Source organism: Clupea harengus, chromosome 7 (assembly GCF_900700415.2).
Source record: "Clupea harengus chromosome 7, Ch_v2.0.2, whole genome shotgun sequence".
NCBI classification, from domain to species: domain Eukaryota; kingdom Metazoa; phylum Chordata; class Actinopteri; order Clupeiformes; family Clupeidae; genus Clupea; species Clupea harengus.
In genome coordinates, this window is record NC_045158.1 from 24,081,876 (window position 1) to 24,107,470 (window position 25,595).

A 25,595-nucleotide genomic window follows, 5' to 3' on the forward strand; every position below is an offset into this window, starting at 1 on the left:
AGTAGTCACTTGAAATTAGTGAGTGTAATTTCTAGATTTTGACTTGACCCTGAATATCGCCAACGATAAACTCAGTTTAATTTGTGGTCAGCATTTACTACAGCCCACGTACTACCTAGAAGTAGTCCTGTGAAGCATCTATTTATGTGCGTTTGGTGCCCTCTACTGGACTTTGCAAGGACAAACCAAACACCGGCAGGTTGTCCCTCAGCCGTTGAATTTGGAATAGGCCTGCATTCGGTTCTGATCTAGAACGCATCCGCATGCTGCACGTAACCGATCCAGATTCGGGCCTCCAATGTATGCTTTTGTATCATAACATCAACACAACTGTAGTGGATCATAAACGTACCCGTGTCTTATAAAATCATCAAGGAATAACCATTAACAAGTGTAGCATAGTTTGAAACCAATGTACCTACATAGTAATAGGCTAATAATAGTCACTTGATAATGATAATAACATAATACTACTATTAATACAAAATATTAGGAAACGCATTCATATTCAAAATCATGGGAAAGATTGTTAAATATATAAAATAAAATATGAACAACGTTGATTTTGCTCACCTAAATAAATCAAAAACTGCCCTCCTACAGTTATTACAGCCATTTCTGCCTCTGCTTGCCATTTTTGTCCTGCCGAGATGAACTGACTGAGAAAGTCTGAGGACCTCGTAGAGGTCGACGTTGCAACTTTACATCCAACCTGATCTATAAAATGACTCGTAAGGCCAGTCCTTGAAATTAGGATACTGTAATATTTGTATGACCCCCTACTACTGACTACTTGCAGCCAGGACGTTTTTGTTGAAGCAGCATCTATTATGAACCACTGGACAACACAGCACATTCTCTGCATGTGCAACCCATGTTTCAGGCTCAAATGAGTTGTCTTGTTCACTGGAGTTTTACACTTGTTTGTCCACTTGATTGCAGCCTACTTCTCCAGCAACTGCCCTTGCCACACCTTTATTGCCTAACGTCCCTGTACAACCGTATGGCCCAGTAGTATAGCCACCCTCTCCGTAAAAAAAAAAAGGAAAGCTGCAATAGCTGATCTGTATAGCATATGCCAATAGAAGGAGTTGTGTTGAGTATGGGTCGGTTCATAGTCACTTCCGGAGGGGGAGAGCTGGAAGCACAGCAGTGGCTGAAGAAGCACAGCTGGAGAGGAGGCCAGGCTGCCTGCTGTAAAGAGTGTCGCTGTGTGTGGGGGGAATGGAGCACGACTGATTGGGTAAAGGTGAGCCTGCAATACAATAACCAGTGTCTGACAGGCATGTTTTTGTCCACTGTCAAGTATCCCTTTGGAACGGGCATCTGTTTAGGGTTTTCTTTCTTCAATTTTACTTGACAGGCTAATGTTAGCTATTAATGCCTAACTGCTAACTTTAGCCAGGTAGCTAGCTAGTCATGTTTAGCCAGACCCGTAGAGCTGGTTGGCTAGCAACTACAGTTAACGTTAGCTAGCTAGCGAAGTGGTTATGTAGTTTTGATCTGAAAGATGTGTACCACACTCAGCAGTATTGATTCTCGATAACTTTTTGATGTCGTAAAAGATTGCAGTTCATCATCTTAATAACTTGTTTTTTTAAATAGCTGCATAGCGAGCTGTCTAGAATTCGTTAGTAACGTTACTCCTGCTATTGGGCCAGCTGCATTTCTTTACGACTTGAGAGGGCCAGAAAATGCTCAAGAAAAGAATCACTTCTGCTTTGCAACTTTCGCCCTCCCCACCCCTATATGGAGTCATTCGACGAGACGCACCAAGCAGCTTTAGCCAACTTACCTTGCAAGCTAGCTAATTAAACCTGTCTTAAGAAGCTTGTCAGGTGTTTCGGCGCAGTACTCGACGTCTTATCCTTTATTAAAACGTTAGCTAAGTTATTAGCTTGAATAGATGACAGGACAGAGATTGACTTTGTCGCAGCCCGCTTAACGCGGAGTTCATTGTAGGCTAGTGCTATGGTTAGCCAACAGCTAACTTCAATAGCAAACCATAGCCATCGTTAGCCAGCAGTAATGGTAATGCTAAAGACTGTTATCTTTAGGCTAACCATCATTACTTAACCAGTTGGCATAAAGACTGGACAACGTATTACTGACAAGTGTAGATAGTTTTCCTGGATGATGTACATAAACTTTCGTGGGCTTTCACTTGCCGCTGTCATGCTAGGTAGCATTTATTTTTGCCAAACGACTGCTAGCTTGCTAACTTATTCTGTAGGTGGTTCGTGTTGGAACTGGCGTGCAAACGATGTTTTTCCCACCATTCTCAGCAGGCAAATAGCAGTGTCACAAGCGAAGTAGTCAATTAGCCTAATTTGTGAAAAAGTATGTTCATAAAAACTCCTACGACCTCCCAAGTCTAAGTCCAAGACTAGTCTAGGAGTTTGGATGTGGAAGTTAGTTTTGTGCTTGCAAGCTTGATTTGCCATGACAGCATCTGGAATGCACTAACCTCGGTGTAAGAGAAACTAAGTAACTGCGCGAAAGTACATCGTGGATACTGTCACTGATTGCGCAATCTGCGCCTGCGCCTAAATACTTGCAGGGCAGCATCGTAAAATACATTTTAGTTTGTTGATCCAGTCATACACATTTGTTAATTTGCCCCTACGAGTGATACTTGTGGACTGATATATGAACATACACTAAACGGCTAATTACTGGTGTGCATTATTGCAGTTTTACATCGTGTTGTTACAGTTGCTATTCTCAGGTGTGTATCACCAAACCCAGGTGAATTGAAATGTGTATTACCTTGTAGACTAGGTTGACGTGATGAAACTATTTATCAGTAGGCCTAAGTCTGTTAAAGTTCAAACTGTTTTGTTTTTTATCTATTAGTTGAAACTGTCCTCTCGCTAGAGACTGATTAGGATGTTGTTAAGACCCATGGCCAATCTGAGTTCAAAGGCTTCAAGGGAATCTGAGGTTAGGCCTATATCAGATTAGTCTAGTACTGCCCATATAGCCTGTTTAAATGCCTGAGACTGGGTACATGTTTTACAGCCACGGTGATGTTTTGAGTGAAATCAGAGGTCAGAAGTGAACCAGAGCTTATCTTAAATGGGTATGGGTTCAGCACACTCTATCAGGAAGTTGACCTGAAGAGACTCGAGACTCTGCGAATTAGTTGTTGTGCGTGGAATGTTCAGAACACTACATGACAGGACAGAGTGCACGTCGTTGGCATGGCGCCAGGATGGGTGGATGACACGGTGCAGGTCAGGACACAGGCTAGGATGTGCATGCTAACCACCGCACTGTTTTGCATTACATTACATTCGCAGTGATTTTAATGCTCATGCATATGGATATGACATACGTTAGCCAGAGGATACGGTGAATAGTACAAGACGAGAGATAAGGAGAGACAGTTTGGGTCGTCTTTTATCCGCTAATGTTGTTGTGGCGGCATAGTTTCTACTCTATTCAATAGCGCTAGGTCAGAAGCAGCAACTCTGGCTCATACAAATGTAACATAGCCAAGGTTTTTCTAAAAGCCTGGCTTTCATCCGGTGGCTGAGGAGAGAGCAGTGAAGGCGTGTCATCAAGAGGCTGTGGCGGACGACGTCAATCAAACTGTGCAGACGTGGGGCTGGTCAACTACTCTGCTACAAACACAAACTTTGCAGATAAGGGAAAAGCTACCAGACGACATCATGGGCACATGCTCTGCTTGAGGACCGCTGCCTTTGATGGGCCTGCAATGGCCAGTGCATGTTGGATGTCTGTCATAAAGAAATGTTGCGTTGCAAAATGAGTGTGCCTTTGAGATGACAAACAGCACTGTGCTCATCATATCTTTTATTTTCAAATCAAACTTTATTTGTTTATCCCAGGCGATGCACTGGTGGTCAGTTAGGGAGGGAGGATCAGGCGATGCCCTGGTGGTTGGCTAGGGAGGGAGGATCAGGCAAGAGAGCGGATATGCTCTCATCCTGCTGGACCGTGTTGGACCTGGTCCACAGTTGGCTGGTATCCGGGGACCTGCCCCATAGCACCCGAAAGTGCTTTGTGTAGGTCCCACGTGTGAGGATGGTACAGGTACTACTGCTTGTGCTTTGCACCCAGTAAACCTGCTCTTTTATTGACCTGATTGTGCTCAGTGTAAGCTGTAAAAGCAGCTGACTGTATAGCTATCTGCAGTGATGGAGACTCAGTCAAGTCACACACACACGCACACACACGCACTCACACACACACACACAAACACACACACAAAAGTTCACGTGTAGAGACTTGAGGGTTTGCCCTAAAGGACTCCTGCTGATCCCAATGACTGTGGCCCTGATTGAGAGGAGGCTTCTCTCTCTGCTGTGCGGTCACTCAGGGTGTGGGTGTAAGTTGTGTTCTGGGGGAGATAAGACTGGCTCTGTCGGGCCGAGAGAGAGATGTGTGTTGGTTTGGCTGGGCGGATGGCGGGGCGGCCGTAAACGGAGCAGTACTGTTTGGTTCTGAAGGCTCCCCACTGAGCTGTCATTGGGCCAAGTCTAATTGAAATGAGTGGGGACGGGGATGGGGACGGGGAGGAAGGTGTGAGTGAGGGGGCAGAGCCCAGCACTGGGGTATTTTTATCTGCGCTGATTGTGCTCGGCAAACATGCAAAGCCTTATTTCCCCAGCCAGCGCAGCCAGCCAGGGCCGCTTTTTTTAATTATCCGCTTGAAGATGCTAAGTGATTTTCTTTTTGAAGTAGGCTGGCTCAGCCATCTTCCTCTCTCCTGCCATCAAAATGGCTGCTCTCTGTAGAAAAAAAACCACCCACCAGTGTGGCCCCTATGGGAAGAGTGAAGTCGGCTCGGACAGGAAATGAGCACGTGTCATTTACAGAGGCGTCCCTCAGGGCTGATCAGCTCATCAGGGCCTTTGCCTCTGTTGTCTCATAGGGGCGCCTGGGGACTGAAGCCTGTCATTCTCTTAGCTCTTAAAAATGGTCAGTTTTAATTTGAGGTGTTAGGCCTATATGTAGGCCAGGTGTCTTCAGAGACTATGTGCCCGTGGCCTGGAGGACGTAGAGGACATACTAAGGACTGAGGGTTGGCTTTTTTACTTTGGCTTTTTAGCCACCTAGGCATCACATCGTGTGTGTGTGTGTGTGTGTGTGTGTTTTGTGTGAGTTGGTGTGTGTTGGTCTGTGAGAGCAGGCGGAGGCTGATTGCTCCACGATTGGTTATATCTTGATCACCTCACACACCCACCTTCAGAGAAGGCAAGCCTGAACTGATTCACACCAAACGTCGTCTCAAATGTTGTGCAGTTAGCGGCGGTCTGTCCTCTCTTCATCTACGCAGCTCTCTCTCTTACTCTCACTCTCCTTCTCCCTATCTCTCTGTCTCTCTATCTCTCTCTCTCTCTCTCTCTCTCCCCTTTCTTTTTCTCTCTCCCTCTCTCCCCCCTTTCTCTCTCTCCCTCTCTCCCCCCTTTCTCTCTCTCTCTCTCTCTCTCCATGGCCTGTTCACCCTGTCTCTCTGCCAGGCCCCTTGTTTCGCAGGCTTGGCAGGTCTGGGTAGTCAGCCTGTTCTCTTCTGTTCTGTTCTGCAGAATGGACAAACTGCTGCTTATCTTGAAGCAGGCCTCTTGCCCTGTGTTTTGGCCAGGCCAGCGCTGACGCTCCGTTTCCCAGAGTTGGAGTTTTACTGAGTAGCCCCTCCTTGTGTGTGTGTGTGTGTGTGTGTGTGTGTGTGTGTGTGTGTGTGTGTGTGTGTGTGTGTGTGTGTGTGTGTGTGTGTGTGTGTGTGTGTGAGGGAAATCCCCCCTCTCTCGGCCCCATGCTCATGCCTACTGCCAAAGGGGGGTGGAGGTGAAGGAGGTGAATACTGGACTCCTCTCCTCTCCTCTCCTCTCCTCTCCGTCAGACCAACCAGCCACACACACTAGGAGAGCGTGCGCCCCAAAAGCCTCTCTGTGTATGGCAAGCGCCGCACGGAGAAGCTATAATGCCTCTGTTGAGTTCTCTGGGCTGCAGCCTACATGTCAGCACACACACACACACACACACACACACACACACACCAGCCAGCCTGTAGTTAGTGCACAAGTGGCTTTGGTCGTATTTTTACATTCAAGGCTGGCGGTCGTGGAAACGGCAGTGTTGAGAGTGTGTTGTGTGTGAGTGTGAGAGAGAGAGCGGCTTTTGGCCTAATGTCGTCCGACTCTGCATTGGCTCTGGTCCTGACTGGGTGCGGATCAGCCAGAATCTGGTCCTGACTGGGTGTGGATCGGCCAGAAAGTGTGTTTGTGTGTGTGTGAAAGTTTGTTTGCTGAAAGGTCACTTGAGATTCAGGCCCACCACTGACTGCCTGTAGCTGAACCTCAGAATAACCAGATTCAGCCACCAGCTCTGGCCTGCACACACACACACACACACACGTCGTCGGCATGGTGAGGAGGGGTTGGGTTTGAGACAGTGCCAGGAAACCTCAGCTGACCTGGTGCAGGTTGCACCCGATGACCTTAATGAGTGCACCACCTCCGCCGCCATTGGAGCTATGTGTGTGTGTGTGTGTGTGGGTGGGTGTGTGTGTATGTATGTATGTGTGTGTGGGTGGGTAGTTGTGTGTATGTGTATGTGGGTGAGGGTGGGTGTGTGTATGTGGGTGGGTAGTTGTGTGAATGTGTATGTGGGTGTGTGTATGGGTGGGAAGGGGGGGGGTCAGCTGACCCGGGTGGCACATGGCAGGGGTTGGAGCCAGGGCTTTTACACGCCTGTCGACACGGTAACCAGTTTTATCACGCCTCTATCTCTGGCTCTGGTGAGACACAGGCTACACACACAGGGAAACGGCTGCGTAAGCGCTCCGAGCACACTGTGTGTGTGTGAGAGTGTGTGTGAGAGTGTGTGTGAGAGTGTGTGTGAGAGTGTGTGTGAGAGTGTGTGAGAGAGAGTGTGAAAGAGAGAGAGAATGTGTGTGACAAAAGTGAAAGATGCGATCAGGTTTATGTGTTTGTTTTTCAGGCTGATTGCCAGCAACCAGTTTGTCCATACATGAAATGAGTCAGAGCTGCCTGCTGAAACAGCTCAAGAACACACACACACACACACACACACACACACACACACACACACACACACACAGAGATATATACATATCTTCCCTCCCATACAGCTGAACTACTGCCAGGGGAGCTTGGCCCCGGGGGTCATTGGAATGCCAGAGAGAAGGAGGGAGAAATAAACAGAGGGAATGAAGAAATAGGGGGGAGAGAGAGAGTGAGTCGGAGAGAAGGAAAGGGAGAGCTAGAGAGAGAGAGAGAGAGAGGGGGAGATAGAGAGTGTGAGAGAGAGGGGTAGATAGAGAGTGAGTTAGAAAGAAGGAAAGGGACATAGAGAGTGAGTTAGAGAGAAGGAAAGGGAGAGAGAGAGGGTGAACGACAGAAGAGGGGGAGAGAAGATAGAGGATGGAGAGAGAGAGGGAGAGGGAGAGAGAGAGAGGAGGAGAGAAGGGGAGAAGGGGAGAAGGGAAGGTGGACAGAAAGCAGAGAAGGGGGGAGAGAGTGTGTGTGTGTGTGTGTGTGTGTGTGTGTGTGTGTGTGTGTGTGTGTGTGTGTGTGTGTGTGTGTGTGTGTGTGTGTGTGTGTGTGTGTGTGTGTGTGTGTGTGTGAGTGTGAGAGGGGGGGGAGTACATTCTCTGGCAGCCTGACAGTAGACGGTTCAGTTCGGTACACTTTGGCACCACATCTCATCCTGCTGGACTGTGTGTGTGTGTGTGTGTGTGTGTGTGTGTACGTTTGTATGTGTTCAGCTTGGTGCACTGTGGCGCCACATGTCATAGTGGTGTCATCTCTCTCGCTCTCTCACACACACACACACACACACACACACACACACACACACACACACACACACACACACACTCTCAGTTACTGTACTTCTTACACCTTCTGTCTTTCCCCTCCTTGTGTTTCTTTCAGATTTGTATTTCTCCTACGTCCACTTTATCTTCCTTTACTAGTGCTCTCTCCCTCTCTCCACTCTCTCCCTCCCTCTCTACACATCTCTCTCTCTCTCTCTCTCACACACTCACACACACACACACACACACACACACACACACACTCTCTCTCTCTCTCTCTCCCCCATCCTCTATCTTCTCTCCCCCTCTTCTGTCGTTCACCCTCTCTCTCTCCCTCTCTCCACTCTCTCCCTCCCTCTCTACACATCTCTCTCTCTCTCTCTCTCTCACACACACACACACACACACACACACACACACACACACACACACCCGCACACACACACACACACACACACACACACACACACATACACACTGCCGTGTGGTGCCAGGCAGAGACATATGGCTGGCTGGACAGGTGTGTTGGCAAGCACAGGCAATCGGAGAAAGTGTTTACGTCCCTCAAACTGCTGACTGGCGCACGGAGAGCAGCAGACCATGCATGCAGGAGTGCCCAAGATGGAGAGAGAGAGAGAGAGCGTGGGAGGGGAAGAAAGATAAGGTAGAGATAGATAGTGAGGGAGGGAGGGAGGGAGGGAGAGAAGGAAGGGAGAGAAAAGGCAGGGAAAAAGGGAGAGTAAATAAAGGGTAGAAGTGGGGGAATGAAAACTGAGAGAGAGGAGGGTGACATTTGGGGCAAAGACATGAAAGGAGGTGATGCTACTTTCTTTGGTGAACTGATCAGATCAGTGCCTTTTAATGTTCCTGCTAAACCTGTCCTCTCTGTGTGTGTGTGTGTCTGTGTGTGTGTGTGTGTGTGTGTCAAGGGTCAAATTCAATGTTTTAAGTAGGAAAGTACCCTACACACACACACACACACACACACACTGCTGCTCCTTGAAGCGAGAATGCGTTACATATCTTGTATGTACATATGTGGCCTGATGTGTCTATTTTTAAAATGAAAGCACTTTACAATGCAAATGCTACTTCTCTGGCAAAAATGTGCTGCATATGCAATTACACACACACACACACACACACACACACACACACACACACACACACACACACACACACACACACACACACAGGCCTCATGTTGGGAAAGGGTTCTAATGCTGTAGGCAGAGCTGCGTTTGAAGTGGATTCCCAGCCCAGTGTCATGGGACATTAGCATGCCTGGCCCTGGCTTCGCCTCGGCACTCCTGCCACCAGGATTTGCCTCTGCAGATTAAACATCTGGCTGTATTTTTTAAAATGTTGTGTGTGTGTGGGGGGGGGGGGGTGGTTGGTAATGTGTTAATGTGTTTTAGTGGACAGTTGTGTGTGTGTGATTTGTCTTTGTGTCTGTATGTGTGAATATATATATGTGTGTGTGTGTGAGGAAGGCCCTGCTTGGTGGGCGTCTCTGTCCAGTTCACCCTTACATCACTGTACAACTGGCCAGCGGTTCCCTCACCCTTACATCACTGTACAACCGGCCCTCACCAGTCTATTTAGGAGGCACCGTTATGGTTATCGCCGGTTCTATTTAGGAGGCACCGTTATGGGGATCGGTGGCTCTCTCTCCGTCATGGCGGAAGTCTATTTTAGTGTCTGAGGCCCCCTGCCGATAGAGTCTAAATGCAGTCGGGTCAAGACTGTCCGTTTCCAATGATACTGTTTCAAACATATTAACAAATCGTCTTTCTCTGTTTTTCTTTTTATTTCTCCATCTCTCTCTCTCTCTCTCTCTCTTTCTGCCTGTTTTTCTGCCTGTTCCTACACCCTTGTATCTCTCTTCCTGTTCCAACTTCCTGCCTCCCCCTCTCTCTCTTCCCTCTCCTCCTCCTCCTCCTCCTCCTCCTCCTCCTCTCTCTCTCTCTCTCTCTCTCTCTCTCTCTCTCTCTCTCTCTCTCTCTCTCTCTCTCTCTCTCTCCTCCAGGCTGTCCTTGTCTCAGGTGAGATCCACAGGCGGCGCAGGAGCGGGCGGAGCAAGCAGCAGCAGCGATGATGGAGGACGGCGGAGGCTACGTGGAGTTTGACGTGCCCGAGTTCAGCAGCAGCGTGCTGAGCCAACTCAACGAGCTGCGGCTGCAGGGCAAGCTGTGTGACATCATCGTGCACATCCAGGGCCAGCCCTTCCGCGCCCACAAGGCCGTGCTGGCGGCCAGCTCGCCCTACTTCCGCGACCACTCGGCGCTGGGCACCATGAGCGGCCTGTCCATCTCCGTCATCAAGAACCCCGAGGTGTTCGAGCAGCTGTTGGCCTTCTGCTACACGGGCCGCATGGCGCTGCGCCTGCGCGACATCATCAGCTTCCTCACCGCCGCCAGCTTCCTGCAGATGCAGGCCGTCATCGACAAGTGCACGCGCATCCTCGAGGGCCTCCACGCCAAAATCCACCTGCCACCCAACGTCCTGATGGAGGCGGACGCGATGCACCACCACCCCGGCTCCGACGAGGAGACCCCCCCGCCGGGGGAGGGCGGCGCCGGCGCGGGCTCGTCCAGAGCCGGTCGGAACGGCGTGAAGGACGGGGGGCTGTTCGTCAACCCCACGCAGATCTCCCCGCCTTACTACCCCCGCACGAGGCCAGGGGGGCACACGCAGAGGCACCTCCTGCACCACCAGGGGGCGGCGTCAGTGGTGTCGACGCAAGAGGAGGGCCAGTCGGACCGCGGCAGCAGCGACGGGGGCGCCTCCGAACAGGACGCCTCCATGGAGGGCGAGGTGGAGCAGGTGGAGCTGATCGGCCGGGACGGGCAGGTGACGGACGTGCACGTGAAGCTGGAGAAGTCGGAGCGGCCCAGCCAATCGGATAGCTCGTCCACCACGGGCGACGACGGTTACCACACGGAGCTGGTGGACGGCGAGCAGGTGTTGGCGGTGAGCGTGGGCTCGTACGGCCCGGTGATTACGGCGCCCCCCGGTGGCTACTCGTACGCGGCGGGCCTCACCTCGCCCTGCTTCCTTAGCCTCAGCTCCAGCCCCTCCCCGTCCCGCTCGATGCTCAGCGGCTTCAGGGGGGGCCGTGCCCGCTCCAAACGCGGCCTCCCCGTCCCCGCCGACTTGCTCAGCCAGCTGAAGGGGGGCGCGGGAGGGGCGGAGGAGGCAGGGGAGGGGACGGGCGCGGGGACGGGGGGGCCGGAGGGCGAGTTGCGGGAGCACAGCCTGCGGGGGCAGCAGTGGTACCCCTACAACGAGCGTCTCATCTGCATCTACTGCGGCAAGTCCTTCAACCAGAAGGGCAGCCTGGACCGCCACATGCGGCTGCACATGGGCATCACGCCCTTCGTCTGCAAGTTCTGCGGCAAGAAGTACACGCGCAAGGACCAGCTGGAGTACCACATCCGCGGCCACACAGACAACAAGCCCTTCCACTGCCAGCTGTGCGGGAAGTGCTTCCCCTTCCAGGGCACCCTCAACCAGCACCTGAGGAAGAAGCACATGGGGGCCACGCCCGACAGCGTCCCCAACCACACCCACTCCCCGGAGCCCCTGGAGGGGGCGGCGGGGGGGGCCGCCAGCAGGGACCCCGACGAGGCCTCCGAGAGCAGCGCCGCGTTCGGAGAGACGTACGGCGAGGAACCGCCCGGCCACGAGAACGGCGAGGAGAGCGCCGTGCGCAGCCCGGAGTAACCCGTGGCAACCTGATATGGCCTCGGGAACGGGAGAACGCGGAAGAGGAGGAGGAGAGGGCGCAGGCCTGCGGTCATCCCTCTCTTCAGAGGAAGCTTTAAGAGTTGCTCTTTTTTTCTTTTATTTTTCTCTAGTTTTGCTTTGGTTTTGTTCCAAAATCAACTTCCGGGGCGGAAAGTGAACCTCCCTTTGAGCATTTTTATATTTGTTCACGTTTCTCACCCGTTTGTCAAAACAAAAGAGTTTTAGAGAGTTTCTTCTTCTTGTTTTTTTGTCCCAAAAGTAGATTCGTGTTGAAAGGGATGGAAGAGTGTGTCGTCTCACTGAGGGGGTCAGATAATCACGACCTCCTCTGAAATCATTGTGAACCTTTTTTTTTTTTTTTTACATATATAAATCTCTCTCTTTCTCTCTCTATATATAAATATATATTTCCATTTTAAAGTGCATATTTACAGAGTAATATAGGCATGTTGCAATAAGGAATAATGTGAAAGCTCGATAAGATGTTCGTCATGTCACATGTCCACCTGGCTTTGCACAGACGAGCCGCGGAAGGTCGCTCCTTCTCCACAAGTTTTTGATTTATTTTTTTTTCTGACAGTGCAAAGCTTCGAGCAATGCATCCATTCAATACCTCATAACACAACATACCATACTCATAGCAGACAGTATTTACAGACTTCTACTCAGAACTCCAACTGGGTTCTACCTCATCACCAACAACCGAACAGGACTTGGGTCTGTCGTCATCTCAGTACAGCCCCAGAAATGCATATCTGTGTATTTCAACACTTGGTTAAGCTATTTTAGAGCCTGTTGTCTCAAGACAGCCCCTTAAATGCATATCTGTGTATTTCAACGGAAAACACTTGGTTAAGCTGTTTTAGAGCCTGTTGTCTCAAGACAGCCCCTTAAATGCATATCTGTATATTTCAAACAGACACTTGGTTTAGCTGTTTTAGAGTCTGTTTTCTCAAGACAGCCCCTTAAATGCATATCTGTATATTTCAAACAGACACTTGGTTTAGCTGTTTTAGAGTCTGTTGTCTCAAGACAGCCCCTTAAATGCATATCTGTATATTTCAAACAGACACTTGGTTTAGCTGTTTCTTGTATCACATTGCCAAACAGTGGACAGGAGCCTTGTCTCGTTTGAAGCCTTTATCTCCTTTGGTGAAGTAGTCCCTGACCAGGCCACGATTGAGCCGCCAGGGTTGGGAGGCGCTAGTGTAGATGGTGCCAGGTCAGTAGGGAAAGGAGTGAAATGGCGTGAAGGCAAATAATCAACCGAAAGACCTCTACTCCGAGCGCGTCTTTGTGTGTGTGTGTGTGTGTGTGTGTGTGTGTGTGTGTGTGCGTGTGCGCGCGCGTCTGTGGGGACATTGTGGCGTCAGCAGTTTTAAATGTTTGTATAGTTTAACAAACATGTCCAGTTGGTAGCATGAACCAAGTTTTCCTCATGATGAACAACCAGTCAATGCACAAACAACTCCGTTTATCTGCCTCAGTCATTCTCAGAACTTCTCAGATCACTCTACACATACACACACACACACACACACACACACACACACACACACACGCACACACACACATCCGTTTGATTTAACACTTCACTCTTCACACACACATCCATTTGATTTAACACTTCACTTCACACACGCATCTGTTTGATTTTTAACATTTTTACACACACACATCCATTTGATTTAACACTTCACTGTACACGCACACACACACACACACACACACACACACACACATCCGTTTGGTTTAATACTCTTTCTCAGTCGTAGTGGTGATGTGGACTTGGTTGTCATGGTTACATGTTTGATTATATAAGCTTACCCTTCCAGCTCAGAGGAAACCCTTCAGGTTCACATCCTGCGCTTCTAATCAGCTAACTTTTTAATGATTTTAAGAACAAAAGAATCTTCCGCGCTGACGTGTGTTATGTGTTTTTAAGCTTTCCTGTTGGACTTCCTGGGGCAGTGTTCCCTGAGGAGTGTCCGCCTGGCCCAGAAGGGGTGTGGGGCCGGTTCGGTCCGGTCTGGTCTGGTCCACTGCCTCCACAATAAAGGTGCACTTTGTCTAGCTAGGCTCGTGGGGGGAGTGCTGAATGTGGATTCAGCCTATGGTGCTAAAGATGGTGAGGGGTGTGTGTGTGTGTGTGTGTGTGTGTGTGTGTGTGTGTGTCTGTGTGTGTGTGTGTCAGGTGTACTGTGGCATGTGTAGAGGGGAGTTGGTTGGTAGGTGGCTGTGAGGTTGGGCCCAAAGCGAGTGTGTGTGTGTGAGGCAGACTCTTTCATCCTCATGTTGACATCAAACTCCGGTTCCTTTTCAGAGACTGCATGTGAAGATTAATGTCAGTTTGCAGAAAGGATGGCGCTTGGGCGCTCAGTTCCCTCCGACCAACGCGCGTCTCTGTCCAGCATGCTCTCTGTCTCTGTGGCCCTTGAGTCGCCCTGCAGTAGTGGTACTGATGGGAGGAATAGAAGGAGTCCTTATGCTCTCCTAAAGCGTCTTATAGCTTTGTTTTAGTGCTTACTGTGATTACTGATGTGATTGCCGGTTTCCCACAGATGTTGGCTAACTTGGCTTGCTTTAGATGATGGCTTTGAGGAGATCAGCTAGAGGTGGGGACAGACGGATATGTCCCTCCACTGTCTCTCTAGCGCTGTAGCCTCCACTTCCTCCACTAGGGGGCTGGAAGCTTTCAGCTGTTGCCATGCTGTTGCCATGCTGTCCAGTGACTTTGGCGTCCCTGTCCCAAAGATGGAACCCAAGTCTGCCTCAGCAGGACGGAGCAGAGATGGCCGCCGTACCAAGTCCAGGGCCTGAGGGTGTGTGTGTGTGTGTGTGTGTGGGTGTGGGTGTGTGTGTTTGTGTGAAGGAGCAGAGATAGCAATGGCACCAAGCGCAGGGCCTGAGGGGGAGATGTGGCTTTGTCAGACAAGCATCTCTCAGCATATTCTCTCACAGTGTGTGTGTGTGTGAGAGAGAGAGAGCGTGAGAATGTGAGAACGTGAGAGCGAGAACAAGCACTTTGCCTTGCCTTGCCTTGCCTCTTCATCTGACAAAGGGATTAAGGCATTAATAGGTGGAATTCAAATCTCTTCAATTTCCTGTTTTTTCGCTTGGAGCTTGTTAGTGATTTAAACATGTGCGGATATGAGCAGTCTCTTTTATTTACAGAGATGTTTCCAAGGCATAGGCGCCATTTCCTTTGTGTCCTGCTTGTGAACTTTCCGGCAGCACTTATAGATGTGAGGAAGCCTGATTGCCCCCAATGTAACCTGGGTCACAGCTGAAGGTCACGGGTCACATCCCGTACCACTATTCTCAGATGAAGCATGTCGCCCATGGCAACAGGACTGTTTTCACCTGGTCATGCCCTTGACCATCTCTATAAATGTCTGTCCAACTCCAGGGCTTATCTAGGTGTGGCCATAGAACAGTTCCATTGCTCTGTATTATCTTAGCATGGTGCTTGCTTACTCACACACACACACCCACACACACACTCTTACTGTTGTTGTGTAGAAGGACATCTGTCTTTCTCATGTCCATGCAGCAGATGGACTCATTCATTCATTCATTCATTCATTCATTCATTCATGGGTGTATTCACACAAGTAATTTAGTGAATGTTTGTAGGAGAACCTCCAGGACTTCACTTACTTGTGTTCCCTCATGAGGTCATCCTCATCTCCGTAGAACAGATTCATTCACTCACTCATTCATTCATTCATTCATTCATCACATGATTCCGTTTACAGCTGGCCCTCTAGGGTTGGGTTTGTAATCTTTAAGAACAGTGGAGGGGACATCCTTAATGTCACACCAGTGTGGTTTAGGGGTTTATTTTCATATCGCTTCTTATTTACCTGATTGTTTCTTTTTTTTTTTTTCTTGTGTCATCCAAACTCATGTCCAATTCCAGAGTCCAGTCACTGTCTGAAGAATGCTTTGTATGTCTAGACCTTCCCGAGCCTGTGATCCTGGAGGAGGGGGTGCTTCTGCAGTAGAGTAATGGGGTTTTTAGAGGGGGTGGGTGGGGTGTGAACTTTAACTGAACTGTACAGGGGAGTAGGTCTCAATCCCATGTGCTCAAATGACACGCCAAAACAGAGAGGCGAGCCAAACTCACTTTTGTTTTCTATCTTCTGTTTTATTTTAATTTTAATTTTTTTTCTTCTTGATGCTAACCACCGCCAAAATGTTCCTTTTCTAGCCTAGGATGAGGATGGATGGATGTTGTAGGGAACTAGCTCTAGGTGAGTTATGAAGCACACTTGCACATTGCCCTTGAGAAATTACGTCAAGTCAAAAGTTTGACTGTTTATTCTGCTTCCCAATGGCTTTTGAATGGATACCTCTGGAATGGTTTGGCAGAAAGAGCGGCTGGAATGAGGACCGTAACCAAAGAGAGAGCCCAGCCCAGCGCTCCCCTTGGGGCTCAGTAGCGTGTGTGTAGCCTGAGCGAACGGGTCGATCGGAACCAGGATCAGGGTGTATCTAGTTCCCCTCTGCCATGAGAGACACGGTTTAAACCTCCCCTTGCTCAGGCTCAGCCTGGAGGCCCAGATGGTGCTGACGGAACCGGACCTGCTGCTGCTGCTGCTGCACGGAGGCTACTGCACTGGACCGCAGGCTGAGAGCGGAGTGCTGGTGCTGGTGCGTGTGGCTCTGGTGGAGTGGTTTGTCCGCGAGCTGTGAGCTCCGGCTAAGTGTGTGCCTTGATGGTCATCTGGTGGTGTGAGTGGGCCCACCCAGCAGGCTCTGGTCAGCGTGAATTGACAGAGCTGGGAGAGGAGGACAGACTGAGGTCCTAAAGCGCAGGTCCGGCAGGAAGACAGAGTTGGGCAGAGGGTGAGCAGCACTGCAGGTTTGGTTGTGAGGTAGTGTGACGTCTGTGATAGGTTGAGCAGTACTGCAGGTTTGGTTGTGAGGTAGTGTGACGTCTGTGATAGGTTGAGCAGTACTGCAGGTTTGGTTGTGAGGTAGTGTGACGTCTGTGATAGGTTGAGCAGTACTGCAGGTTTGGTTGTGAGGTAGTGTGACGTCTGTGATAGGTTGAGCAGTACTGCAGGTTTGGTTGTGAGGTGGTATGGCGTCTGTGATAGGTTGAGCAGTACTGAAGGTTTGGTTGTGAGGTGGTATGGCGTCTGTGATAGGTTGAGCAGTACTGCAGGGTTGGTTGTGAGGTAGTGGCGTCTGTGATTGGTGGAGCAAGAGGAGAGGAAGATGAGGGTGGCGGTGCTGCTGAGGATGGTGATGGTGACCAAGAAGATGTATGCAAAATGCAGAGGTTTCTATTGCAATGAGATTATAGTAGATATTATTGATCTTATCAGTATAAATTTAAAGGAAATATATAGGCCCAAATCTGACCTGATCTTTTTTAGTCAGGCATATACGTCATTTTTTTTTCTTTTTTTTTATAAATTGGTCTAAGCATTAAGCATGTGAAGAAAGTACTTATGTGCAGAGTGGGAACTTTAGGTGGTCTGTGTGTGTGTGTGTGTGTGTGTGTGTGCGCGCCTTGATTAGGCCAGAGAAATAAAACAAAGGGTGTGTCCGTCCACTGAGAACACCTCAGAGTCAATAAGAAAAAAAACTTCTACAGGACAATCAAACGTTTCCTTCCATGTTTTTATTAATGTCTGAGGACTGGTTGATCAAAGCTTTTGACCTCTTGTTGGATCTGTGCTGCTTTTCTAGACAAGCAGATCTATAGCAGAAACCCGAATGGGCGTCTGCCTCGGTCTCGTAGCATTGGGGGAGTGACGGGGGCGGGGAGAGAACACCCTGCATGCCAATCCTGTTCTACCTGTACCTTCTGCACGTGGCTCTCACCAGAACTGTTTTTTCTTTTCTTTTGTGGAACTTGAACAAAGGGTGGGGGGGTGGCTGGGTCTGTACTTATTGGTCTCATCTGGCATGCACTTAAGATGAACATTGTTTTTTGTTTGTTTGTTTGTTTTTGTTTTGTTTTTTTAAAGAACGTAGTCTCTAGGGGATTCTCTCACCATGGCTCCGGCGCCCCCTAAAGGGAGTCCAACGTAACCGCCTCAAACAGTAGATCTAGGGACTCTTCTCCCCCTCGGATGGTGCTTTTAGACTGGTCAGGTTTATTTATTGATTTTATATGCTATGGGTATACATGAACACATATGTTATAGGGGCGGGGAGGGGAAAGTATATACATGTAAATGATTTTAATGCGCTTTATAACAAATATACTAATGCCACCATGATTACCAACGAACTGACCATGACACTCTTGTTTGCAGTCGCTCTGTTTCTTTCCAACTCCTCACAGAAATCCAGGTGACTCTTGAAGGCCATGGAAATACTCAAAGAGAAGTGTTTACAGGGAGGGCTGTGGGACTACTTTTTGAAATTCGCAGCTGGCCCTACAAACTTTTTAAACTGACTAACTTCAGGTAGTTTATGAACACTGATTTAGATGTTAAAAGTGAAAAATAAAGAGAGAAATCTTGAAGTCTTCCTTAGCTTCTCCACTACCATCATATATCTCCACTGTGTAATATGCAACAGCAATAACGTTTTTAAGAGCAGCGCAATGGTCTTTCGTCAGCCTCTCTACGTGAGTGAGCGTCTCGTCTCAAACAAGAATGGAATCAGGTTGTCAGGGAGATGGTGAACTCTACTCGAAGGAGGAGAGGATTTTAATATTGAAAGTTTTTGTTTCTGTTTTTTTGTTTTTGTTTTGATATGCGCTTTTGTGAAATGTTTTGACCGGTCGAGTGATTTTATGCTCATCCGGTGGGACTTCTGTCCAGGTGTGGGTTTCCTCGTAGCGCCCCTTCACACGCAGCACACTGGTGACCTGCCGGGGACGACCTGTGTGCATATGTGTGTGTGTGCGTGCGTGCGTGTGTGCGTGTTAGTCCATCCACATGTCTGAACGAGGCCACTGGCTGAAGTCTCACCTCCATCTGTGTCAAATATGAAAGGGATTCTGGGAAAGGTTGGCTGCTTGGGTGGTCACTCCTAAAGATTTCATCTGAGACCGGTCTGGGATGGGGAGCAAGAGGGCAACAGCACTTAGACCAGTCACAGCTACAGGTATCGCAGGGCAACAGCACTTAGACCAGTCACAGCTACAGGTATCGCAGGGCAACAGCACTTAGACCAGTCACAGCTACAGGTATCGCAGGGCAACAGCACTTAGACCAGTCACAGCTATAGGTACCACAGGGCAACAGCACTTAGACCAAGACTGGTCAAATGTACAGATATTGAAAAGAAGGGGACAGCATTTAAGTCTAGTTACAGCTACAGATATGAGGCTTTGGCGCTATGGCACTTAAGATCAGTTCTAGTGCCGGAAGGCAACGGCGCCAAGACACCTAGAGGGAGCCAAGGAGGCAACAATAGTTCCCACCACCTAAACCAGTTATAGCCAGGGGGAAGGAGAAGAGGGTAACACCAGCTACCTGAGGCAACAGCACAAAGTGCACATAGATCTACAATAGTTCCCACCATCTAAACCAGTTATAGCCACGGGGAAGGACAAGAGGGTAACACCAGCTGCCTCTGTGTTTAAGTGCTGCTTACCAGACCAGATGGCCCAGATCAGATCTAATTAAAACACTGCACGTGTGCAGGAGCCCAAATGGTCTGACTGGCCTCTGGAGCCCTGCCAGGTCTGCATGGATTATGTTACAGATGCAAAAAAAAAAGGAAAACAAAACAGGAAGTAGTAACTCAGGGTTAATAGTTTTCTTCAAAAAAAAAAAAAGAAAAAAAAAAACATTGCCACTTTGGCCACGCTGCAGCTCCCTGTGCGTCTGGAACCAGACTGATGTGCACTTTCTTCAGGTGGGGGCGCATGTCCCCCAGCCACTTCTCTCCAAAACCATATGCCTCAGGGGTCTCTCGGAGGCCCACTCCAGACGTTCCTCTGCACGCACGCACGCATGCACACATGCGTGTGTGTGTGTGTGTGCCCGAACACGCAGCTCCCGTACGTGTCGGGCGCGCGGCAGGTCTTTAGGCATCCCCTTCTGAGCAGCCACCTCGCCCAAATCCCTGCGCTCAGAGAGCAGCCAGCCCTGGAGTGCCTCTGGCCCGGATCTGGCTCCGACCCGGCCCAGACCCGGGCCGCATGCGTTCCAGAGTAGGCTGCTGTCTGGGCCGTCCACTACACACACAACCTCACAAACCCAACTGTGAACCTCAAACCTCTACTGTTTTATAAGACTATGAAGTATATGAGGCTACCTGGAGCTGATGCTGTAACTATTAACTTGCCATTTATGACTCTTTATTTTATAGCATGAAAAAGTATAAGATATATTTATTCAAATGATATATTTTACTCATAATCATTCTGTGCTGCTTTTATTTTTGTTCTTAAGCTTGTAAATTGCTTTTTTATGATACAAAGAAATGTCAATAGAAAAACAATGCGTTTGTAAAATAAATATGCTGATTTGTCAAACATTCTTTGTGGAACTGATTTTTGTTCATCAAAAGGTTATATAGATACTTTATATTGTATTATAAAGACAATAGATTTGTACAATGAAAATCTGGTCTTGTAAAAAGGTTAATCTGCCATTGCACCAACTAACCAGCAGAGGGTGATCTTATGCAAGTAAAGAGATTTTTTTTAAGCGGTCCCCCTACATTTCCCTAGTAACATAGAGCCTTCTTTGATTTTCTCTCTATAATATACAAAACATGAGTACTGTACCCACAAATCACACTTTGCTTTGGTGTTCACTAATGTAATCTACATTAAACCAGGGCCTGATGTTATTTACGCTCACCAGCACTCAGACGCGATGTAGGCCTAGTTGTCATGACAACATTACTTTAATGTTTATTGAATATATGAAAAATATCTAGTATCATTCCTAACGAACAGTGAAAAGAGATGTTTCTCAATATTCCTGTGCAAGAGGCTCTGTTTTTTCATGAATTTGGCCACTCATTAAAGGATCGAAAGAAGAAACGAGAGGGATAGAATGCACTCTACAGAATTACGTCGCTGGAGTACTTTCGTGGTTGAATACATCTCTTGTAGTCCTATAGGCAGCATTCTATTGATATTGTAAAAGCGATTCAGATTTCGATATTTTTTACAATTAATGATACATACCATCATGTTTTTTATAAAGTGGATTTAGAGGATGGAAGGAAGTCTTGGCTGGGAATTGATTGCACTTGCACAAAGTTTGCCGCTGGCAGGAGTCACCTGTGTTGGTGTCCTTAAACGCAGTGAACGCGAATGCGCCACAGTGTAGCCTACCACACACACACAGACATACCGGGCGGATATTTCATATGACACATTTCAGCGCTGATGCAGGCAGCATGACTTTAACTCATTGTTCCGCGAATATTTGGCAACATTTTATCGCTGTTGAAAGCGACAGTTTCATTTTTCAATGTCACCAGGCGCTGTTGCCTCCATCAGGTCTCCACGTCAGACCTCCGCTGTAGCAATGGGGAGAAGGAGAATATGCACCTGCGCGCGACTGCAGTGACCCATTTACTGATTGGCCACTTTCTCTGTGGGCGGGCTTAGCAGCCGTTGCTAGCGAAGGTTTTATTTGTCAGCGCACCTGTCTGTCAAACAACATACACCTACCTGGCACTTCCTGATGTTGGTACCCAGAGACTGGCACCGGGCCCTACCCCTTCTGTTGTCGGCGGTAGAGTAGTCTACCCATAGGACACCAAGCCACCATTGCCATGTTCCCCCTGAGTCTGTTAATGAAAACGTGCGTTGCAAGGGAACGCGATGCGCGTGGGAGAGAATAATATCACGCTGGATTGAGTGGTGTCTCGCGCAAGGTGCAGGACAGCGGGCGAAACTGCACAGCGCAAACCGGATTTTTCATATTTCTGAGGATTGTGGTAGAGCGTCGCTGATTATTGTACAGTGTTGAATTTTGCAGATAAACCCGAGGAATTTACACTAGCTTCATAGGCTACGGTCTAATAAAGGGTGAGTATAATCTCCGCTCCATTGCGACTGACTGAAATGTTCTGCCCTTGCCATTGTAAATAATGTGGTGCAAGAAACAGGGCTCTGATTGAGTTTGTGTCACGGGGAGTCCCTTGAAATAAGGTGGACGTTGAGGTGGTGTTTATCCTTCTGACTTCAAATATTTGATCTCTGCAAACGCAGCCATGTGGAAGGCATCGGGATACTAAGCTTTTATGATGTGACAGTCATGTAATTTGTTTAGCACGCTTCCGCAAACATGTCTTGGTCAAAACGATGCGCCCTTGCGATGAGTGTCTTATTATTAGTGGCAGCAGGTTATCAGTAGCGAATAAAGAGCAGTGAGTACGGTAACCTTAGCCTACGTCAACGACGGATGCCTTAACACGACATCCACCCCAGTGCACGAATGGCGGGATGGATGCTAATGCGAGATGTCAGGGAATAGCCTACCAGATCACAGCTTCACAGTCTGATGTCTTAATATATACACCTTTGCCAGCAATGATAGTAGGCTATTTAGGCTATTTAACCTCCATGCTAGACAATTGCTTGACCCTCTATGTAATATCATAAACAGAGGACGGGTTCTTCTAAAAGGGCCTTTAGTCATGTATTTGGGCTTACAGTGTAGTGTATCTGATAGCCTTTGTAGTTGCACAGTTTCAGATTTGATTAATGTGTGAGCGGATCTGGAAGAAATCAAATAATTATTAGAAGTGATATTATGTCCATTCCTGTACAGTATCCCAACCCCAGGAGCCTTAGTTTGGAAGCGAGTTGGGTGGCGGGGACTCACCTGGAAAGTACCTACCTGGCTCCACTCTCCGGTTTCCTGTCACGCTAACCTCTACGAAGGACTAGGTGCTTTCACTTTGCCCCAGGCTGAAAGGCTATCTGCGCTGAGAGATCACTGACTTAACGCTAATTACTGCACAGTGTGTGGGACAAGCAGCTTGTCGGCAAACACACACCCCGGGGTAATAGAATCACTCTGTGAGGGTGATTCATGCACAGCTCACAGCCAACAGGGAGTCATTGGGAAATATATTTTGGGGAAGGAGGACACGAGGTAGAGAGTAGATGGGCTTTAGAATGAGGTTACGCTGATTTTGGGCAAACACACTGGCCCAATGACACAGTTACATGAAATAAAATAAAATAAATAGTAATTTGGAAAATGGAAAACTCATGTGAACATTTAATGATGCCACCATTTTAAAAGGCCTGTCAGTATAGTTAATTTACCTTAGCCATGGCTTTAAAGAGATCAAGAGCTTTCTCTAAGAAGGGATGCATGACACACCCACCTGGTGTGTTCAGTATTTTATTTATTTATTCATTCATTGTGAGGAGACTTGTGTCTTAAATCGATTCCGATTCAGCGATGCTGCAGTCGGACAGCTTTCTTCAGTGTTTTGAGCAGGCTGAGGCCTTTAAAAATGCAAGAAGTGCTTACTGTAATCTGAATTATTAAATGCGCTGGATGTAGCTGTGATGGCGTCGGTGTCGGATGGGCTGCAGGCGCAGGTCGTATTCAGGTGTTTCAGCTCGCACAGTCGTAAGGCTGTCAGACACCTCCCCTCATTCATCCTCTGATTTACACGTGTACGGGGTGTGTTTCTTACAGCTAGCTGCCCTCTCTCCTGCTTTGCTTGTTACACCTAGCCGGCATGAGTAAGGTGTGTGTATGGATGGCTTGTTACACGTAGCCGGCATGAGTAAGGTGTGTGTATGGATGGCTTGTTACACGTAGCCGGCATGAGTAAGGTGTGTGTATGGATGGCTTGCTACACGTAGCCGGCATGAGTAAGGTGTGTGTGTGGATGGCTTGCTACACGTAGCCGGCATGAGTAAGGTGTGTGTAGGGATGGCTTGTTACACGTAGCCGGCATGAGTAAGGTGTGTGTATGGATGGCTTTTCCCGCCCCGTGGGGCTCTCACAGGCCGTCCTGTGTCCTGTGTGTCTTTGCTGACCCGATTTACACTGTGCCTCGGCAGGATGTGTGACATCCACACGAGTGTGTATGAAGCTCTATAAGAGTGTGTATGAAGCTATATAAAAGAGGCTCTAGTCTCCATCATCTAATTGGAGTGCAAGTTTAAGTCAAAGTTCAGTTACGTAAAACACTGATTTTGCCCATTTGTGATGCAATAACCCCCCCCCTTAGCTTTTACATGAAGGGGAGGCAAATAACACCTTTTGCCACTAAACCTACACATTTTTTTAAAAAATGGAAAGCAGTGTGAGTGCGCTGTGTGAGTTTGTGCGCTGTGTGAGTGTGTGTGCTGTGTGAGTGTGTGTGTGCTGTGTGAGCGTATGTGCTGTGTGAGTTCCTGGAACAGGACTGTAGGTGAATATTGTATATAAATATACCATGTGTTGTTCAAGCCTATTCGCCCAGTGTGGCCATAGCATGTTGTCTTTCATTATTCATGAGAGTTACTCGGTGCTAAAGCCCAGCTCTCGAGAGAAGGAGTGTGTGTGTGTGTGTGTGTGCAGCCACACATCACAGTAGAGGGCTCTTTCCCCTGTTGACAAACACATCACGGTAGAGGGCTCTTTCCCCTGTTGACAAACACATCGCAGTAGAGGGCTCTTTCCCCTGTTGACAAACACATCACAGTAGAGCGTTCTTTCCCCTGTTGCCACTAAGATTAGAGGAAGAATCACATCCACAATTCAGGGCTTTGTTTTCTCAGCAGCACGAGAATAATGCATCTTGGCCTGGATGTCCCATTGTTTGTAGACCATGCAGTTTCTAATATTACTTCTCTTTGAACCACTCCCAGTGTGTCCCATAGATCTGTGTGTGACTTGATGCATCTGCAGTACTGCCGTGATGAAGTCATTTGTGTCGCTGGTGGTAATCTAGCCAGTCCTGTCCCGTAGTTGTGTGTAGGCATAGTTTGGGCTGTTGTTGTCCTGCAGTAGCGTTTGGCCTGAGGCCAACATGTGTGTTATATATACAAGCTGAAGTGTGTGTTATAAATGACAGTGTGTGTGTGTGTTATATATACAAGTATATATAAATATATATGTGTGTGTGTGTTTGATCTTTTGAATCGCTATTGCACCAGTCGAAGGCTTGATGACAGGGGCGGTCGGCTGAACCTCATGTAATTCTGGAACCAGAAGTGCACCTCAGCCCTTAAATACAGGTTTACAGAAAGCTCTCTAGCAGTGGAAATAAACCTCGGGGATGGTGAATACACTGAGGAGTTACAGGCCTGCAGTCCTCAGTCTCAGGTCCATCGCTCATCTCAGGAGAGAAGGTGTGTGTGTGTGTGTGTGTGTGTGTGTGTGTGTGTGTGTGTGTGTGTGTGTGTGTGTGTGTGTGTGTGTGTGTGTGTGTGTGTGTGTGTGTGTGTGTGTGTGTGTGTGTGTGTGTGTGTGTGTGTGTGCGTGCGTCCGTGCATGTACAGCCCTGTAGTCCTCAGTCTCAGGTCCATCGCTCATCTCAGGAGAGAAGGTGTGTGTGTGTGTGTGTGTGTGTGTGTGTGTGTGTGTGTGTGTGTGTGTGTGTGTGTGTGTGTGTGTGTGTGTGTGTGTGTAGCCCTGTAGTCCTCAGTCTCAGGTCCATCGCTCATCTCAGGAGAGAGGGCTGCCAGGGCCCATTTGATCTTAAATTAAGAGTGCTCATAAATTGCACTAAAAGTTTCTAAGTAAAGGTTTTATATATATATATATATTTCACAAGGCTCCTGAGACCAACTTTTACTGAGGAAAAGCAAAAACTATCGCTGATGCCAAGTATCGCTGACACCAAGTCTTGTGCATAAGTTTGCTGTCAAAGACCTCTGTGATTGGTTGGTGAGTGACAGGTCTGTGCCAGTGAGTAGGCATTTGTTTCCCAGCCTACCGCAAAGAACAATACATACATAAATAAATAAATAAATACATGAATAAATAAGTGACATAGTCTGTTCATTGATATATGAACCCTCAGACCGAGTACATGTGCACAGTTTTCAAAATTCTGTATGATGACACAGTTGTGTACACAGGAGCTACTTGAATTAGCTTTCAATCAAATGTTAATTTAATTTCGGCTGAGTGGGTTGTTTTGT

At 48.2% G+C, this 25,595-nt stretch overlaps 2 protein-coding genes across 6 annotated transcripts in view; both read left to right on the forward strand.

Annotated features, from left to right (window-relative positions):
• Nucleotides 1-1,049: 1,049 nt before the first annotated feature.
• The window catches only part of zbtb34 (zinc finger and BTB domain containing 34), a 34,490-nt gene continuing 9,944 nt past the window's right edge, over nucleotides 1,050-25,595 (forward strand). Inside the window, exons 1-3 of one of the 3 annotated variants that reach the window (XR_006152505.1) lie at nucleotides 1,050-1,249; nucleotides 9,837-12,717; nucleotides 12,780-13,152. Coding sequence is in view for 1 of the 3 variants with exons in the window: in XM_012833308.3 (XP_012688762.2) it covers nucleotides 9,902-11,533 (1,632 nt within the window). In the remaining 2 variants the exon portion in view is untranslated. Of the gene's footprint in view, nucleotides 1,250-9,836; nucleotides 13,153-25,595 lie in introns of those variants that run through there. The other 2 variants (XR_006152504.1, XM_012833308.3) reach the window with 2 other exon arrangements.
• Nucleotides 21,160-25,595, forward strand: part of ralgps1 (Ral GEF with PH domain and SH3 binding motif 1) — a 150,379-nt gene continuing 145,943 nt past the window's right edge. For all 3 annotated transcript variants that reach the window (XM_031570904.1, XM_031570906.1, XM_031570905.1), the window contains exon 1: nucleotides 21,160-21,524. The gene's annotated coding sequence lies outside the window, so the exon portion shown is untranslated. The remainder of the gene's footprint in view (nucleotides 21,525-25,595) is intronic.